Source organism: Muscardinus avellanarius (genome assembly GCF_963383645.1).
Source record: "Muscardinus avellanarius genome assembly, chromosome: 5".
Taxonomy (NCBI): domain Eukaryota; kingdom Metazoa; phylum Chordata; class Mammalia; order Rodentia; family Gliridae; genus Muscardinus; species Muscardinus avellanarius.
The window spans coordinates 47,793,312-47,814,689 of NC_137790.1; the positions used below are offsets into that span (position 1 = coordinate 47,793,312).

The 21,378-nt window shown below is 35.1% G+C and overlaps 2 protein-coding genes across 2 annotated transcripts; both read left to right on the forward strand.

The window, feature by feature from the left end:
• Positions 1 to 7,135: 7,135 nt before the first annotated feature.
• Positions 7,136 to 8,059, forward strand: LOC308263088 (olfactory receptor 5AC1-like; the record flags this gene model as incomplete). The annotated part of the gene is made up of 1 exon (XM_080695955.1): positions 7,136 to 8,059. The coding sequence occupies one exon, from the start codon at positions 7,136 to 7,138 to the stop codon at positions 8,057 to 8,059; it is 924 nt and encodes a 307-aa protein (XP_080552081.1).
• Positions 8,060 to 19,843: 11,784 nt separating this feature from the next.
• LOC308263083 (olfactory receptor 5H19-like) lies at positions 19,844 to 20,773 on the forward strand (the record flags this gene model as incomplete). The annotated part of the gene is made up of 1 exon (XM_080695950.1): positions 19,844 to 20,773. The coding sequence occupies one exon, from the start codon at positions 19,844 to 19,846 to the stop codon at positions 20,771 to 20,773; it is 930 nt and encodes a 309-aa protein (XP_080552076.1).
• Positions 20,774 to 21,378: the final 605 nt, after the last annotated feature.

Here is a 21,378-nt window from a genome sequence, read left to right on the forward strand (position 1 = left end):
CAGAAGACTGCTTGCAAGTATTCTCAGGTTTACCTTTAAAATCATCCTGCAAAGTTTCTTTCTTTCTCTCTCCTCCCCTCTCCTCCCCTCTCCTTTCCTCCTCTCTCCTTGTATGTATATGGTACTGGATTTGCGCCCTGGGGTGTTTTACCTTTGAACTACATCCTAATCCGTTTTATTTTTTATTTGAAGCATGGTATTGCTCGGGTGCGGAGGGTCTTGCTAAGTTGCTGAAGTTGGCCTGGAACTGTGATGCTCCTGTTTCAGCCTCCCAAGTACTGGGATTACAGGAATGTGCCACCACAACTGATTAAGAGTCCTATGACTTGTTTTTGAGCTCCTTACCTGTCTCAGTTTGTAGTTACGTGAATCAGGATTTTTTACTCCCTATTTTGTATGACAATATACTCAAATTTTATTTTTCTAACTTGATTTGATATTTGCATTTGTAAGAAGGCATAAACAAACGATAAAAATGTCCACAAAGAACTCGGTATGCCTGTTTACTGAGGTAAATTAATGCATGACTTTTCATATCCCCAAAGTTTTTCAAAAGCAGTGTACAACTAAAGAAGTAAGATCATATACATTTTTAGATGCTGTCATTTAACATTTTTAGATATTAAAATTTTTACTGATTTGGAAAATATAATACCTCAGATGAATCCTCTCATGCTTAAGGAACTTGCAAACTCCTATGGCCTTTAGAATAGCCTTTCTTAGAGCACAAATCTCTGTCCAGTGTCTTTCAGGGACCATGAGTACTGTGGGTTCTGCCAGATTCCATCACTGGAAAGGTATGTATCTTTTGGCGCAGTGTTTGGGAGTCGTGACACTCTCACAGACTCAAAGTCTGTTATGGTGATTATTACCATTATATGCCTTTTGACTTCAGCATCCTAGCCTCTAGTAAAACTATGTATGTCATGAATATTAATGGTAGACAAGCATAAACATAGCTATGTTGTAGTGCATTTTTTGGTTGTTCAGTCAAATGTACTAGGCTTAATGGAACAATTTAAATGATTTAATATGTGGCTACTGATGTATAAAATATATAATTTTCAATTCTGATCTTGAAAAAGGATCAGAAGCATTTGACATTCAGCCGAGATGCACAACAGTATGCATTGATGATCTCAGTAGAGGGCTATGCTAACTCTTCTGCTCTGTGTCTGAAGGAAACTTTATTCTCTGGTTATTTTAAATAGCAGCAACCTTGTTAATTACATTGATTATATTATTGTAACTTGACCTATAAAGTACTCTGGGCACAGGATGGCAGATTGAACACCAAAACAAAAAACAAAACAAAAAGAAAAACAAAAAAAAAACAATGCAATCACTTTGGAAAACAGTATGGAAGATCTTACCATATGACCCAGTAATACCACCTCTGGGTATCTACCAAAAAGAATGAAAACCAAAATACCAAACTAATGCATGAGCAACCATGTTCATAGATGCACAATTCACCATTGCCAAACTGTGGAACCAGCCAAGATGTTCTTCAACAGATGAGTGGATTACAGAACTCTGGGATGTGTACACAATGGAATTTGCCCAGCCATAAAGGAGAACAAAATTGTGGCATTTGCAGCGAAATGTCACAAAAAATAAGAAATCAGATGCTTTCCCTAATGTGCAAAACAAGGGAGAAATGGGTAACAGGAGGAACTCTAGATGAAGAAGAGTTCCTCTAGAGGAGTAATTAAAGCGACTTATCTGAAGGGATGGGAGGGGGGAAGAGGGAAATTCTTTAAAGCAAATGATGTACTTAAACATATCAAAGTTAGTAAGGAAACCGAGCATGGGAAGGAGGGCAGGGAGGGTAGGGGCTAGGGATTGGGTAAGGGCTGATTGGGTGACGTGTGTATGTATATCTCAAGTTTTTTTTTTTTTAATCCTATTAAGAAGTATGACTACAATGCACCAATAAAAATTTATTTAAAAAATTTGCATTAGGCATGTGCATTAATAATGGGTAAGAATTGGATGCTTTTAAGAAATTAATGGTAACTAGATGAAAAATATCTAGTTACCAATAAATTTGTTGGATATAAAATAGTCTGGGCCAGGTATAGTGGTACAATGCCTATAATTCTAGTACTTGGGAGGTTGAAACAGGAAGATCACAGATTCAAGAACAGTGTAAGTATATAGTGAGACTTTCAGCACCCTAGGGAGACTCCATTTGAAAAACAAAATATAATTGTAATCCCAGTACTTGGGAGGCTGAGACAGGAGGATCTCAGGTGTATGACCAGCCACACCAACTTGTGTAGCCCTCTACAAATTAGAGAAACCCTGTTTCAAAATAAACAATAAAGCCAGGTATGGTGGCATATGTTTGTAATCCCAGTACTTTAGTTTAGAGGCTGATACAAAAGGATTGTGGGTTTGGGCCAGCCTTAGTACTTATTGAAGCCCTCTGCACTTAATGAAACCATGTTTGAAAGTAAAGAATAAAAAATAGGACTGTGGGTATAGCTTAGAAATAGAATGCCTCTGAGTTCAATCATCAATACCAAAGAATAAAAAAAGAATAAAATATAACTGGGGTTGTAGCTCAAAGATAGAATGCCCCTGACTTCAAGCCCTAGAACCCCGCCCCACACACACCAAAATATAAAAATGACAGGGGGAGTGTAGCTTAGAGGTAGAATGATACCTTGTACTACAAAGAAGAGAAAAGAGAGGAAGAGAGAAAGGGACAGAGGGGGGAAGGAAGAAAGGAAAGAAGGAGGAAGAAAGGAAGAAAAGTCTAAGGTTTGTAGTTTTTATTGAAATAGAAACTAGATCAGAATCAGGATTGACATCCTTTTGGAGAGGCTGAGAATTACTTATGTGTGGGAAGGAGGGTAAAATTGGCAAATGATAAACAGAAGAATAGTAGAAGAAACTCTAAGTTGACCACGAAATACAACTTCTTTATTTCCTAGACACACAACCACTCTTTGTCTCTGTGTTCATATGATAGAATTTATGAGTGACAGTAACATACATTACCTGTATTTCTGGCTCTTAAGTACCTCATACTCAGAATCCCTATTGAATTTTCTCCTGTTACCAGGCAGGATACATGGAGCCCTCCCACGATAGAAAAGGGGATTTTGGGGTGGCCCTTGCAAGATCTTGACATAGTAGGAAAGTATTTTAGGATGCATCAGAAAGAGGTGTATTTAGATAACAGAGATGTACTTAGGAAAGCAAGGGACATGTACTTGAAGGGAAAGAGACTGTGGGCTATTCTAAAAGTAACACATACTTTGGGTGTTTCAGGTTCCTTTCTTTTTTTATGGTACTGGGGATTAAATGCAAGAGCATTCTACCTCTGAGCTGTACTCCCAGCCCTATTTTATTTTGTATTTTGAAGCAGGTTCTTATTAAGTTTCAGAGGCTGGCTTCAAACCCCCTGCTGTCCTCCTCCCTTAGCCTTCTAAGTACTAGGATTATGGGCATTTCTAGGCTATTCTTATAAAACTGTGTAAATGGTAAGCATGAAGCACACAGAAGTGACCTCAGCATGATGCCATTATTTTAATAAAAAAGCACAGGGCAGGTCACCATGATCTGGGTCTTCTTAAGATACTGAGGTTGATGTTGGCAAAACACCTCCCTTAGTTTATCTGATTGGCCCAAAAATGAATTGTGTAAAATAAAATGTCTGTAGGTATTAATGAACTGGACCCACAGTACTGCAATGTTTATGGACTTTGAGAATTCAGGATGAAACCAGGCCTGGGGAGTAAAAGTGAGAGTGTTCATGGGGCTTTCAGATTTAAAGCCTCACACCCTTTTCCCTTCCCTGTTTGGCTCCTTTCTGCCTGTCCTATTTCTTTTTTCTGTCTTACTTGCAGCTTGACTCAGGTAAGGACAGAGACACTGGAGAAGGTATGTGTGGAAAATGACAGAGTGACAAGACTAGGGGAGTCTAGGACTTTGGTCCTCAGCGTAGACTAGACTTTTTTTATTAGGAACTTGTGCTTTATCTTTAGGTAAGCAAACTGAACTTCTGTGTCAGTCCTCTAAAACATGGTGGATTTATCTGTATGCAGTCCGTATTATAGGAAATAGTGTACATATACATATCCACCCCCAGGTTATAATTGGTTCTATTTTTATTATAGAAACAAGGATATAAACAAGTCAGGCTTAAGAACTTCAGCTATTAACCTATGCTAAATGAGAAATTACCTACACCTTTTAATTGAGGAGAGTGTGCATTGGCGCAGATGATGAAATAATGTATAGTCTGTTTTCATTATGAAAAAAGAACTGGATGACTCTTATCCAATTGGATGTAGGTAATGGAGGGGATTAGAAGCCTGTATTGAAAAGGGAGGAGATGGAAAAGCGGCGGGGGGGCACCAAGTGCTGTTCGCATGTATATCACTGTTAACATGATTGCCATTATAATGTGAGATTATAAGGTACCAATAAAAACATATTAAAATAAATAAAATAAAAATAAAAACAGAAAAAAGAAGCTTGTTTAATAAATTCAAACAGCAATAAATAACTCTTTGATTTTGAGGTAAATTTTGAAGGTAGAAACATAGATTTAGGACATCCTTAGCAGGTTGAATTTTCAGGGCGTGGTTGAAATAACGAAGTTGGCATGAGATTAGTACCAAGGTTGTGTATGTATGTGTGTGATGCTGGGAACTGAACCCAGAGATTTTCTACCCTACCTCTGAGCTATACCCCTAAACTTGTTTTTATTTTTCATTTTGAAATAGGGTCTCACTAAGTTGCTGAGGACTTAGCTAAATTGTTGAGGCTGGTCTCAAAACTGGAATCCTCTTTTTTGAGCCTACCAAGTATGGGGATTGCAGGTATGCATGCACCACCACACCCAACTTGTTTCTTTGTTTTATTGTTTGCCTATAGGTCTGCTTGGTCACCCTATTTCTTGAGGGAGGAAACGCTGGAAAAAGAAAAAGACCCTAATCTGAGATTTGGACACATTATCTTAAGGAATATTTAGGATTCCTAAATGGAAATCAGTTAGTAGCTGAGTTGTAGCACCATTAGAAGGAATGAAGAAAAAGATTATTCTCAACTCTGTGCTATGGTGTTTTATAAACAAGTCCCTGCTTGGAACCCTGAGAACGCAATGTTAATTGTTATAGCTAGTTAGGTGGATGACTTTGATGATTAACTCACAATGCCCAGCACAACAACTTGCCTTTATCCTACTGGGAATATCTTGGAAACATTAAGGGAATTTTAATTTTTTATGAGAATGAGTTTGAAATATAAGAAAGAAAAGCTGTGTTCCTCCAGGTTTGAATTTCTGATGAACGTTAGCAATTTCTTTGTAGGACTTTATGGTACTTCCAGAAAACCAGAACATTTCCCAAGTTTCTAATGATCTACAGGAGTTTCGTAAGACTTAAGACTACAGAGATTTTCTTAATTGTAGCTTTGCAATATATCTGTCAGATCACAGCATACCTAGATAAGATATTGAAATCATAGACAAAATATTTTTTAGGAAAAACATCAATGACAACTTGGCCAGGAAAAAGTAAATGTCCAGGTTAATATGTTTATATGTTTTTCTAATATATACAGAATTTTCAGTGTGAGTAGGTAACAAAATTTTTGGTGAGTTTTAAAATAAACTTTGATAGAAAAATAGAAATGAAAAAGTAAAGCAATAAAAATAAAAATTCCACATACTCAAGTTTATTTTATATGAAAAGTTTCCTTAATGAGTTATAAGCTATGTTGCTTAAATCTTATTTTTAATTTTTTAGAATGGAAAATTTTGGCTTAAAATTTGTGTGGCTGAGTCCAACAAAATTCTTTAATTTCATAGAATCCTGAGGATGTGGGCTAAAGTCATTATAGTTAAAGGTATTTTTGTGTTTCCTGTATATCACATGATTTTAGAGAAAAAATTACAGAGCTAACTGTTTCTTGGATGAATTATGTAAAAATTACAGAGCTAACTATTTCTTGGATGAATTATGTATTGTAGGAACTAAAACAAGATATTAATTATTTGATAATTATAGTTTATTAAGAAAATTGACCTATACATCCAGGGAAAAAATTTCTTAATTTTCAAATAATATTTTTAATTTTGTATGTACTAGGGCTCACTGTAGGTATATATTTAAAGAAAAATTAAGCTAAAGAAAAAATTATAAAAATTATGCATTGTTAATTTATTTTAATGAAGATAGAATAACTTCTTGCAGAAGTTTCTTATGTTAAATGTTAATTTTTAGAAAATAGCCTTTGCTTATATTAAAAATCAAACAAACCTTATTTTTCTAACATTATGTCTCCTCAGTAGTAATAGGCATGAATGTAAAATCTGAAAGCATTTTTTAATATATGACAAAACCTTGAGCCAGGCATGGTGGTGCATAGTTGTAATCCCAGCATTTGGGAGGCAGAGACAGGAGGATTGACGTTTATGGAGAGCCTCAGCTACTTAGTGAGGCCCTCTGCAACTCAGTGAGACCCTGTTTCAAAATAAAGAATAAAAAAATAGGGCTGGAGGTATAGTTCAGAGATAGAATGCTCTTGGGTCCCCTTCCCAGTACTGCAAACAACAACAACAGCAACAACAAAAAATAAAATAAAATACCTTAATAACCTGTTTCTACGTGCATTTATTTTTCTTTAAAAAGTATTCATAAGAAAATTTCTTTTTTTGAATTATTTTGGGAACTATTTATCAATCATGAAAAAATATGATTATTTTATGCAAACATTAAATGTTATAACAGTGATAGCAAACAAATTAGACAGGAATAAATTTAATATTACATTATGAAAATTCTAGGAAACAAAACTAAAATATCTCTATTTGGATCCCTAGCTTATAGAAGTATAGACAAATTTTAGCTGAGTATAGACAATTCTAAAAATATTATTAGATGGAAAATGATTCACATTAAATTTACATGTCATTTCAGTAAATTATCATTTTAATACTTTATTATGAAGAAATGCATATGTAACTTGGCAGACAAAGGCAAAAACTTAAAACTATTAATTAGATGAGAAAGCATCTCTTGGGAACATGTTGATCACCAAAAAGTCGCCATTTTTATGATTCGTTTGTGAATGACTGCTCGCTTGCTTTTTCATTTTCATGTTGTCTAGGTTAGATATGCCAGAAGAAAACATGACTGTGGTGACCGAGTTTGTCCTCACAGGACTTACAGACCGTCAGGGGCTGCAGGTGCCCCTGTTCCTAGTGTTTCTTCTCATCTATCTTGTCACCGTGGTGGGCAACGTTGGGCTGATTGCACTCATCTGGAAGGACCCCCACCTTCATACCCCAATGTATTTATTCCTTAGCAGTTTAGCCTTTGCTGATGCATGCACTTCATCCTCTGTGACCCCCAAGATGCTGATCAATTTTTTGTCTAATAATCATAAGATATCTCTTGTTGAGTGTTTCAACCAATTTTATTTTTTTGGTTCCAGTGCAACCACAGAGTGTTTCCTCCTGTCAGCGATGGCCTACGACCGCTATGTTGCCATCTGCAACCCCTTGCTTTATCCAGTGCTGATGTCCAACAGACTCTGCACTCTTTTAATAGGAGTTTCTTATCTTGTTGGTTTTCTGCATTCAGCAATTCACGTGGTATTATTAGTTAGATTAAGGTTTTGCAGGTCCAATCTCATACATTATTTTTACTGTGAAATTTTACAGCTGTTCAAAATTTCTTGCACTGATCCTACATTTAATATACTTCTGGTTTTAATCTTTTCAGCTTTTATACAAGTCTTTACTTTTATGACTATTATCGTCTCCTACTGCTATGTGCTCTTTGCCATTCTGCAGAAGAAGTCTGAGAGAGGCAGCAGCAAAGCCTTCTCCACATGCGGTGCCCATCTGCTCTCAGTCTCTCTGTTCTATGGCACTCTATTCCTCATGTATGTGCGCCCTGGGTCTGCACCAGCTGAGGACAAGGACAAAATGTATTCTTTATTTTACACGATAATAATTCCCCTACTAAATCCTTTTATATACAGTCTGAGGAACAAAGAGGTTAAAGGTGCCTTGAAAAAAATAATGAGTAAATAAATTGTGGTTAGTCACGTTCAGACCAGTTCTTCCTTACATTCTAAGGGAAACAAGCAAAAAGTCTTATATATCAGCCACTACTCCGCCATTTTGTCAGAGTCCATGAGCTCTGTATGGAGGATCTCAGCTTTTCGGTTTTCTTAGATAATGATCCAGTGAAAATTTGATAACATTACCCAAAACTAACTTCTTTAGGAACACTGTGCTCTATTTTATCTAAGCATTTATCCTTTGCAAATTAGCTATTTCCTAGAGACTTTCAAATTTATGGTAATAATTGACAATTTTATAAAGAAATATTTCCTGAGAAGCAGATTTAATTAAGGCCGGCATATTGTTAAGTTACTTACATACGTCTAACCTACAGTTCTGGACATGCAAATTAATAAGGTTTGTGGTTCTCTGCCATACAAAGTAACTCTGGGAGAATGATAAAAATACAACTCTGCTTCTTGGTAGAATGCATCTCTGGGAAGAAATGTAATATTTACTAATAAAAGTTAGAAAATAATAAGTATTTCTGAAAAATGTTAGTAGATCTTAGGAATTAAAATAGAAGCTAGAACTAAAGATAGTGGAGCAACAAAATGAATCAGAGCTTATATTTAAAACTAAAAATATTTTATCAAGGTGATGTGTGCATGTATGTCTCCACAAGTATTTTATCCCATTAAGATGTCTGACTACAATGCACTAACAAAAATATTGCATGTATAATGATATTCAATAATTTATAACTTTATAATATTTTAGTGTAATCAAGGTTATTTCAGATATCAGCTTCATGATGTCATTACTTTACATATGGCTTTGAGCAGGAATTGTTTGGGCTGAATATAAGAAAACCATATGAGATTAAGAAACTTTTTACTATAAAGAGTAAAAAATATAACAATGAATTCTCTCTCTGTCTCTGTCTCTCTCTTTCTTTTTATGTGTGTGTATAACCACGTTTGTGTGTGATTATGTTTCTGAATATGAAGTATATTAGAGACTGAGAATTCATTGGCACAATTTTACATTTTACAGTTATATAGATGACTTGTCTTCTTTTAGCAAAACAATCATATTCTTGGAGCAATCAAGTTTTTGAGCATATTTATTTAAGAAAAATAATCATACAAAATGAGAATTTAAGCTAAGTTGCTTTTGCAAAATAGTTTAGCTTTGCCAAGTCAATAATTTCAAAAATATACAAGATTTGTGTAAACACTGGGCATATAAGTATCTTCTATTGCAAATATATTTATTGAAAATGCTTTTTGGAAAAAGTCAACTTGTTTATGTAGTATTAAGATTAATTCTAACAGGTCTTCATAACAAAACAAGAACAAAATTTCTTTTAGAAATACTCCACATTGTTAAATTTGTTGTCTTTAAATTCCATTTATACTTGCAGAAATGTTTCAGCAGTATATTTAATTAAATATAATTAAATTTGTTGTCTTTAAATATAATTAAATTTGTTGTCTTTAAATTCCATTTATAAGCCGAGCTTGGTGGTGCACGCTTGTAATCCCCGTGCTTGGGAGGCTGAGACAGGAGGATTGGACAGGTTCGAAGCCAGCCTCAGCTACTTAGTGAGGCTCTCAGCAACTTAGTGAGACCCTGTTTCCAAATAAAATGTAAAAAAAATGGTCTGGGAGTATAGCCCCGAGGTAGAAAGCCTCTGGGTTCCACCCCCAGTACCACCAAAAAAAAAAAAAAATTCCATTTATACTTGCAGAAATGTTTCAGCAATATATTTAAGGCTATGTGATTCATTTTGCAAACACTAACTTAAATTTTAACTTACTTAACATCTTCATTATTTTTTAAAATAAAATCCTTTTGTAATATTAACAATTGGTTTTTAAAAGTAATTCCTTTAAATTTTTTTAGTTACATAAATATAATAAAATTTATTTCTTCATGTATTTTACATGTTTTATTCCAAAAAATTTAAAAAAATCAATGTATTTTTATTTTACACCTTTTGCATAACTTCATTATTGCACATGTAATAAATTTTACCAAGATTATTTTTAACAAAGTTTCAGCTATTATGTTATATTAATATAGATGGAAATTGTTAACAGTTCAATTGTAGTATTTTTCTTTGTACTGACACCTCCCTAAGGAAATGACAAATAATCTTTCAATATCAATGTAAGGTAGCCATTGAGTTACTGGAATTGGTCTAGCCAATTGCTGACCTAAAATGATGATATGTGTATTATTCCCATTATTAAAATTTTGTATTATATAACCTATAATTTATTGAATATGGAGATAATGAAAATGTAGGCAGTCAAATACCCTCCAAGATGCCAGGTGATGAATAAATCACCTTAACTTATGCTGAGACATCCTAGATATGCACTATCTTTGTGTTGATTTTATTTGTGCTTAGATTTCATTCACTGGGAAGACGTATTGGGGTATGTGAAACCGCTACCATGCTGTTGCCTTACCAATTTTTTGTTCTGAATTAAATTTAAATAAACTCTGGTAATACACATGGCTGAATAAACACTGAATGATTCAGTCATATCTTGTGCGTTTAAAAGCATAATAGTGACTTCAACAACACAGTTGAAGTCTACAACCATAGTCTTATGATGAAGTAATGACAATATTGTGGTGACTTCAATAGCACAGTTGAAGTCTACAACCATGGTCAAATGATGCAATAACCAATGAGCAACAGGATGAAAAGGGAGGATCTTTTGAGACTGATGCTGAGATGATTTGCTTTTAGATTGAGTCATTTTTTTTTTTTTCAGTAGTGGGGATTGAGCCATTGAACCCAGGGGCATTTTACCTCTGAGCTACACCCCAGCCCTATTTTTAAAATTTTTTATTCTTTATTTTGAAACAAGATCTCACTGAGTTGCAGAGGGTCTCACTAAGTAGCCGAGGCTGCCTGTGAACTGCAATTCTCCCGTCAGCCTCCTGAATGCTGGAATTACAAGTGTGCCTGGAAATCAGTTTTTTAAAATAAATTATGGGGAAAATTTTTATGAGTAGAATTTAGATAATATAGCTTCAAACCTGTAGGATTAAGAAAAGTTGGCCAAAAAATTGGTAGAAATATTACATGATTTTTATAGTAGCACTCGCAGAATGAGAACTCTATCAGGAGAACACACACACAAAAAAAAAATAGACCTGAATTTGCAATGATGAGGCAAAAGTGCATAATATAAGATGAATCATGAGATATATCCTGGGAACTGGGCAGATATGATAATTAACAGTCAACTACAAGTCAATATACAATGTTGAAGGGCAAGAGAAAATGAGCATAGAAACTAGTTTCCTGTTAAACAACTGGGGCATCTTGCCAAAAGATAAACACCAGGCACTTGATGAGTTTCTTATAGTTTGGATATTGAGACGGCAGGATCAGAGGAGTAATGTTTTATTTTATTTTATTTATTTATTTTGGTGGTACTGGGGGTGGAACCCAGAGGCTTTCTACCTAGGGGCTATACTCCCAGACCATTTTTTTTTACATTTTATTTGGAAACAGGGTCTCACTAAATTGCTGAAAGCCTCACTAAGTAGCTGAGGCTGGCTTCGAACCCGTGTGATCCTCCTGTCTCAGCCTCTCAAGTGTGGGGATTACAAGCATGCACCACCACGCCCGGCAGGAGTAATGTTTTAAAGGTAGGGAATCTATTTAGTCTAATGGAGGAAATTGTATGACCTGAGGACAATGAACTTCAGTACACATTCTCATTCTAATTAATGACACACAATGACCTAAGTAGAAATTAAAGTCTTACACCAAAAAGTGTACCTGCCTAACTGATTCACTTAATGGTTGATGAGTAATTCCTGCAAAGAAGAGAAATGTTCTAAATGCAAAAACACCTTATATTGAATATAAATGAGTCATAGGATTACTCTTAACAGGAAACTCTTCTAACACAAGCTTTGATGAACTAAATGGCAAGGTCAGTTCATCTTGCTTGGTAGCCTTAAATAATCTTTCTTTTAGAAAAATAGAATACAATATAGACTGTCATGACAAGCTTCTTAATGATCTGATGCTTCTGAGTCTTAATGATAGTATAACAGTCTGTACTATTCAAAAGAAAGGCAGTGGTCAGAATGGTCTAGCCACATGGAATTGTTTTGATCTGTAATGAAAGTAGGGTGAAAAATAAGTAAATTGGTAAAGTTATTATATAAAGTATGGTAGTGACTAGCTAGGAAATGCAAAAGTTCTGGCATTCAGGCATCTGCACTTGTTTCATTAAAAAGGCTTTGATTTGATTAATTTGTTTTATTTACTTCTGTTTAGAAAATACCAAAGGTATTCAGAAAATAAAGAAGATAAGCAAAGTAGGGAGGAAACTTCTGGTGAAGGAACAGAATAAAAACTTCACAATCTATTTGTAATAGTTCAGCAGGGAAATTTAAAGATGTACTATTGGTCAAACTTGAATTGCTTTTAGTTGATGAACAGAACTTTCTGATATTATAAAAAGCTAAACACATGGCGCTATCATTGAAAGGTGGTTGAGTACATTGTGATTGGAGACTTGATCCCCAGTGTGATGGTATTGGGAAAAGCTGTGGAACCTTTAAGAGGTGGGGCCTACAAAGATATCCTTATGCTACTGATGATGTGCTTTTGGAAGGGACTTTGAAAAAGAAGAAGAAGTTTAGAGGTTCAACATTATCTCATTCTAGAAAAAATAGGACTCCAAGTACCAAGACAGTGTAGTATTGTTGTAAGATAGCCAAATAAATGAGTGGAACAAAATGGAGTCTAGCAACTATCTCATCATATATAGACAACTGATTTTGGACAAAGGTGCAGAGGTAATTTAGCAGAGAAAGTATAGTCTTTATAACAACTGATGTTAAAACAATAGAAAAGAGTAATCTTTGATCCAAATAATATACAAAAATTGACTCAAAGTGAATCATATACCTTAATTTATAACCTATAAGTATAGCACCCACTATCTATAAAAGACAAACTATTATATTACATTATAAAAATTAAACTTCTGCTTCCAAAAATATTGTTAAAATGAAAAGATAAGCCAAGATGTGAAAAAATTATTTGTACCAGGCAAGGTGGTGCAAGCTTATAATTAAAGTACTTGGGAAGGTGAGACAGGAGGATTGTAGGTTTGGAGGTTAGCCTCAGCAAATTAGGGAGGCCCCTCAGCAACTTTGTGAGACCCTGTTTCAAATTGAAAATAGAAAACATGAAACTGGAGGTGTAGAACACCTCTGTGTTCAATCCCCAGTAACACACACACACACACACACACACACACACACACACACACACACAATTTGCAAATAATATATATAATAAAGGATTTACATGCAGAATATATAAAGCCTCTCATAATTCAATAAGAAAATAGGTTATTAAAAGTAGTAAAAGATTTGAACATGTGCTTTATCAAAGATGTATGATGTCAACTAAGAATAAGAAACTGAGGGGGATGGGAGGGGAAAAGGGAAATTTTTTTTAATGTACATGATGTACATTCACAAACATATCAAAGTCAATAACTAGGCCAAACATGAGGAGGAAGGGGGGAAGAGAATGGAGCGGGAATAGAGTAAGGGCTAACTGGGTGATGTGTGCATGTTTGCCTCTACAATCTTGTATTCCATTAAGATGTATGACTACAATGCACCAATAAAAATTTTTAAAAAAGAATTGGGATAAAGGGCAATGTCCCTGATTTAAATGCCAAGGTCCCAATTAATTTCACCCACACTGGCCTCCCTGGTCCCATCTGACTCCTCTCTGCTTTTTCCTTTTCAGCACAGCTCTGATTTATACTTTTTCACTGTCTAATGATCAAGGTTCTCTGATAATCTAGACCCTCCAGTGATGAAGACCCTTTGGAGGGCAAGTCCATAAGCATCACTTTATGAGAAAAGACACCTGGGCCCCATCCAGAATTACCAAAGCTGAATTTGATTTGTAATCGATCTCTGGGAAACTTAGAGGAATTGGAGTTTGAGAAGCACAGACCCAGTCCACTTTCTACATCATTGCAGATTGGTTTTCCTTTCTCTTTTAAAGCCTACAGGATTTCTCATCAGATTTCAGTTTAATGTGGAGGAGTTGGCTATATGTTTGGAACTGGAACAGCAGTTTTCATAAGGAAGACAACTTTACTTGGAGTTGGCCCCTGATGAGAATCTAGATCTTAGCTTTATTGAAATCAACTTCTGATTATCTCAGACCAAACCACGAATAAAAAGCACTCAAGCAAGAAAACTACATCTGTACAGAAATATCATCTGTAATGGAAAATAGTTGCACAAAATGTAATTTCAATTGTTAACACTATAGTTGCTTAAAATGAACAAATATGACTTTAAAGCCTGTAATGCCCCCATGGAACAATTTGGACTTCTTATTCATGTCTAAATCCACAGTGCCCAGTAGAACAGCTCCACTGCATCCTGAAGGGAACCCCTGGTTATCTTTGGGGAATTTCATATCTCTACTCTTTCTGCTTCTGGAAAAGGCACAGAATTATGCAACTGGTTGACTTGTGTTCTAGGCAACCTTATATAAACAACATTTTTTCTGAGACTGGGAAGGTAAATGAATCACTGTGCAAAATATTGCCACTTTTGTTAGTGTCAACCCTGTCCTACTATAATTTTTCTGCTTTAGATAGCCCAACATTTTTTAATGATCTCTGCCATTCACAGGTAAGAGAGAAATATTTTTATAATGACTTTCCTGTACATAGAAAGTTTAAAATGCCATTGAATTTGTAATAATCTTAGATTTGGCTTACAGGACTGTGACATAGGTGAAAATAAATAAAAACAAAAAATTCTATATACTTTGTCCTTGTATTTCAATATGAATATGAATAAATAGCTTAAATAAATTAAGGCTAACCTTAATGATTTTTTATATTCTTAACCTAAATATGATTTTTAAATTCTGAGCTAGGATGATAAATATATATATTTTTATTTTTGATGGTACTGAAGTTCCTGGAATCCCTTCTACCTTCGGGCTACACTCCCAGACACCTATTTTTTAATATTTTTATTTGGAAACAGGGTCTCTTAAGCCAGCGCAGCTGGCTTCGAACCTGCGCAATCCTCCTGTCTCCGCCTCCCAAGTGCGGGGATTACAAGCGTGTGCCACCATGCCCAGCAGGATGATCAATAATTTAAAATTGACTTTAAAGATCCAAGAAATAAGGATTCTTATATAAATAACTTTTCTGATTAATTTTTTTTGCAGTACTCAGGATGGAACCTAGAGGCATTCTACCTCTGAGCTACACCCCATCCCTATTTTTTATTCTTTATTTTTTTGAAACAGGGTCTCACTGAGTTGCAGAGAACCTCACTAAGTAGCTGAGACTGTCTGCAGAACGTAATCCTCTGTCTCAACCTCCCAAAAGCTGGGATTACAAGCATGTGCCACTACACCTGCCTCTGATATCAATAAAAAATTCATTCTGTTTAATTAACTACATTCTATAATTAAAACTTTTAAGATCAGTCATTAAAATATTAACACTTCTATGCATTCATTATCTTCTTACAATAATATTTCAATATCATATACATATAAATGTATCTGAAATAGAATATGTGGAGAATATGTATATTACATGGAGTATATATATATATATATATATATGTTTCATGGAGTATTATATATTTGTATATAGATAGATATAAATAGGTAAATAGATAGATATGCATAATCACACATAGGAATTATGCATTCTTCCACTACTCTGTCTGCTTATATAATTTCATTAAGTACATACATGCAAAATTATTTGAAAAATTTCAATTATTTTGTAATTTATGATTGCATGAAAGGAAATCTAGTTCATATAAAAGTCACCTACCAACTGAAAATATTGATGCTTTATATAGGCTGTATACAGGATTAATTTTTTTTTTTTTTTTGGTGGTACTGGGGTTCCTGGAAACGCTTCTACCTCCGGGCTACACTCCCAGACATATTTTATATATTTTTTATTTGGAAACAGGGTCTCTTAAGCCAGTGAGGAGATTGGCTTCGAACACCTGTGTGATCCTCCTGTCTCCTCCTCCCAAGCACGGGGATTACAAGCGTGTGCCACCATGCCCGGCAGGATTAAGTTTTTGATTAAACAAAAACTGGTGGAGGAGAAAAATTTTCTCAAATAAAACCAGAAAAATATCTAGTATTTTTATCTAAATTAGCACTTAAATTTGAAAACATGTAGGCAATAACCATATATGTATGCATAGATATGAACAAAATTTATGACATAAAGTTAAAAATCCAAGTCTGTTTTTTCTAGCACATATTCTATACTAAACTAAACTTTGATTTATATGAGAAAATAATGAAAAAAATTATCAGGACTTGAAATACTCAATGAACAGCAGTATTAAACATTCATCCCGAGCCTCTGAGACTTTCATTTAGTTTCCAGTCTTTTTTGATATTTCTTCACACCACATTTTTTACGTGATTTTCTATGTCTTTATTATATTCTGCCTATTTCCCTTCCTGCCTTTGCTTCTCTCTTTGGCCACTCACATTTCCCTTTCTACTTCTCTTTGTCCCTTTCTTTTTTTCTCTCGTAATGCAATCCTCTTCTCTCACTTGTCTATCCTATGATTTAAAATGTTTTACTAAGATGTCCTACAAAAAAATTAAGTAGTCCATGAGCATCAAATGCCAACTCATCTCTACATTTTTTAGAGTACTTTCCATCATGTCTTCACAGTGGGGCCACTTGTTTCCCACTCACTTCCTGCTCTCTGAATTCAGCTATATCACAAACAGAATGCTGATTTCATCAAAGCCATTAAAATTTTCTTAATTTAGTTTCTTTTCTTTTTTTTTTTTTTTTTGAGAGTCTGGGAATGGAACCCAGGGGCATTTGATCTCTGAGCTATACCCCCTGCCCAGGACCTAAGTAGCTGAGGCTGTCCATGAACAGCAATCCTACAGTCTCAGCCTCTGGAATGCTGGAATTACAAGCGTGTGCCACCACGCCCAGCTAAACTTTCTTAATTTCAACTCCTGCAACAATTTTTGGTCATTCCTTGTTCTACTAGAACATTTACTTGGGCATTTGACACTGAACTCAATCATTCTTAGTACATTGTCTCTCTTTAGGATGACAACACTTGATTTCCCACTTCACTGGGCTCAGTGTCCTTTTCTAATCTCTCCTTTGACTCTCATTAGAGACAGACTGGACTCTTGGTAGGCAACGGAAAGTATTTTATTAAATGAAAATTGGCTCTAACAACAACAACAACAACAACAAACCTATGGAGTTTGGAGTAACCAGTTGTGGAAATGGACAGGAATAGAAAAAGCAGTGCAGTCAGTCCATAGCCCAAAATGATGTTCCAACACACAGCTGAGCCTCACATACCATGCTCACACTGCCAATGTCCTGGTTGTGGATGCAGATGCTTTGGCTAGAATCAGTACTGCTGCCTTGGCTGCTGCAATTATTTTTAGTACTTGCACTTTTGTCTTCTTTTTGCAGCCCAAACCAGATCTAGGGTAGGGAGATTTAATTGGTTAAATCTAGGTCAAGACCCTTGGCTTATATATACTAGCTAGATGAAAAAGTAACTTTTCCGTTCTTTAGCTTCTGTAGTTGGTGATTGCCTCAGTCAGACACCAAGGTGGTGTGATAGGACAGAAATCAGGTATTGGTCATGTAGCAAATGATGTCCACATCTTTCATCATCTTTGTTCCTGGAGTTTTTTTGTTTTTTTGTTTTTTTGTTGTTGTCCTCATTCTCTTTTCTTTGTGAACACCACAGTGGATAGGTCATTTCTAACTCTGCCTTTGACTACTCTAATGACTTCTTTATTGTTATTATTAATAAGCTTTGGTAGACTCACATTACTAAGTGCATGTAATCTGCATATAAAATGGATGTATTTTTCACATCTTTGCTTCTGCATATAAGTTCTTAGTCTTCATGATTTTTTGGTACTAGGGATTGAACCCAAGACATTCTATCACAGAGCTACATCTGGAGCCCTTTTTATTTATTTATTTATTTATTTATTTATTTATTTATTTATTTATTTTTGGTACCAGGGATGGAACCCAGGGCATTCTACCTCTGAGCTACACCCTCAGCCCTATTTTTTTAGTCTTTTTATTTTTGAAACAGGGTCTCTCTGTGTTCTGAAAGGCATTGCTAAGTAGCTGAGGCTGTCTGCAAACCACGATCCTCTGGTCTCCACCTCCTGAATGCTGGAATTACAAGCGTGCACCACCATGCCCGGCCTAAAGTTTTAACTTTTTTGTGTGTGTGTGGTACTGGGGTTCCTGGAAGCCCTTCTACCTCCAGGCTACACTCCCAGAACTATTTTATACTTTTTTATTTTTGGAAACAGGGTCTCTTAAGCCAATGCAGCTGGCTTCGAACCTGTGTGATCCTCCTGTCTCTGCCTCCCAAGTGCAGGGATTACAAGCGTGCGCCACCACACACACAGCTATAATTTTTTTTTAAACCTGGTATCACTAGATTGCTGAGAGTTTTGCTAACTTGTTGGAACTGGTCTCAAACCTGTGATCCTCCTGCCTCAAATTTCCAAGTATTGGGATTACAGCCATGGGCCACTATATCCATCTAGGTCTTAATCTCTAATGACCATTTACACAGGCACTAAATGATTTCTCTCTTTACTAATCATCATTTTTATATGACATATGTCACTGAATACCAGTGACTGTACTTTGAATTATTTTTAATTTATTTGTCCTTCTCATTCACAAAGTCCTATCACAATGGCTTAATCCCTTAATATATATATTAAGTAAGTTTAATCACTTAACATACATATAAATCACTTAGGTTGCATTTTTAAAGTGCAGATTATTAGCTGGGCGTGGTAGTACAGGTCTTTAGTCTTAGGAGACCGATACAGGAGGATGACAGATTCACAACCAGCCTCAACAATTTAGTGAGGCCCTCAGAAACTTAATGAGATTCTGTTTTAAAGTAAAAAATAAAATAGGCTTAGGGGTAGAGTTCAGAGGTAGAATGACCCTGAGTTCAATCCCCAGTACCACCAAAAATAAAACTGCAGATTATTTTACCTCATTGTTACATTACTAAATCAAATTTTCTAGTAACATCTCACAATCTGTATTTTGCACAAATGTCCTCAGACAATTCTGACGTATAATCTGGTTTGATGTATAATTCTGACTATAATCTGGTTTGAACCTCTGGACAACAATAACAGTTCTCTGACTAATGGTGCTAATGCCAGTTTCTGCTCCCCTCCCTGCAACCTATTTCTCCACTACCACACAATTCACTTAAATGTATTTTTCAATGACACTTTCTATATTACGTTTTCAGTGTACAAAAATGCTTCAATGTACGTCAGTTAATTAATATCCTTTCATAACACTCAATGCATTTTAAAATCAGGGTCCTTCAAGTATTTTTCCCTTTCACCTTACATATGTGACCCAGACACAGAATTTTTCTACAATATCAACAGGGTTTCCACAAATTTAGGACATGTTTATAAGGCTTCTTATACTTGTTTTTCTTTAAATCTTCTAGTTAATGATCATTTTTTATTTAAATGATTGAATGTGTTATATTTCTTCAGTTTCCAAAATAGTTTCCATCAGTTGTATTAATATTAAAGAGAACAAAGAGGACTTTTGATAAGAGTGTGATTCAATTTCAATTCTATTGTTCCAATTTTTACTATAAAAATCATCATGAATACTCATTTGCATTTACTACATTTGATTTCAGAGGGCAGCCAGTGAGTACATGGATAAGGCAAATACAACCTTGCTGATGGAGTTTGTTCTCACAGGCCTCACACAGGAATCTCAGTGGAGAATCCCCCTGTTCCTGGTGTTCTTGGTGATATATCTCCTCACCATTTTGGGGAATCTTGGCTTGATTGCTCTCATCTGGAAGGACCCTTGCCTTCACATCCCCATGTACTTTTTTCTTGGGAGTTTAGCATTTGTGGACACATCTATAGCATCCACAGTGACTCCAAAGATGATGATCAGTCTCTTAGGTAAGGGTAAAATCATCTCTCTGTCTGAATGCATGATACAGTTTTTTTCCTTTAATTTCAGTGCAACCACAGAATGTTTCCTCTTGGCAGCAATGGCTTATGATCGCTACGCAGCCATCTGCAATCCTTTACGCTATTCATTGATAATGACGCATCAACTGTGCACACGTCTTTTAGTCTTGTCATTTGTGGGTGGGCTTCTTCATGCTTTTATTCATGAAGGATTTTTACTTAGATTAACTTTCTGTAATTCCAACATAATCCATCACTTTTATTGTGATATTATATCACTGTTTAAGATTTCCTGTACTGACCCTTCTCTTAATTATTTAATTGTTTTTATTTTCTCTGGTTCGATTCAGGTATTCACCATATTGACTGTTTTTATCTCTTACACACTTGTTCTTTTCACAATCTTAAAAAAGAAATCTGTCAAAGGTATAAAGAAAGCTTTCTCCACCTGTGGTGCTCATCTCCTATCAGTGTCTTTATACTTTGGCCCTCTTCTCTTCATGTATGTGCGCCCTGCATCTCCTCAAGTGGATGACCAAGATATGATGGACTCTCTATTTTATACAGTCATAATCCCTGTGTTAAATCCAATTATCTATAGCCTGAGAAATAAGCAAGTTATAGATTCATTGACAAAACTTTTAAAGAAAAGTGCTTAGATTTGTATTACTATTTTGTTGTAGTTAAACAATTGCAAAATAGCACAGGTTTAACATGACTGTATTTTGTTCATGTTTCAAAGGTTTTTTTTCAATTATAAATGACCTAGCAGCATAATGAAAAATAGTTAAGTATCTTGATAAACTCTATATAACGTCTGCCTATGTTTCAAAAGAATAAATTTTCATTAGATTTTATAGTATACTAAAATAATTACAACAGAAGACAAATGAAAACACTTTATAGGTTTGAGTGTTCACTGTGATTTCATAGATGCATTGAATGTAAGAATAGTATAGTTCCTATGAAAAGTATTTGAATACGATGTCTCTGATAGTAATGGAGTTGTATAGTTGGAGACATGTCACATTTACCTCTGTAGAGGAGACAGGTTGGTGTTTTGTTGAGCAGACACAAATCTTTGGAATCAAGTGAACTAATCAAATGAGATACCTAATCAGATGAACTTTCAGTCCATTTTTATTGGAAATGGTGAATCTCACTTCTTGTAATAATTCAGCTTGCATATCACACAGAGAAATAAGCAGAAATGGGAATGCTATGACAGAATTATGGCAGTGAAAACATGACCAAACTATAAGCA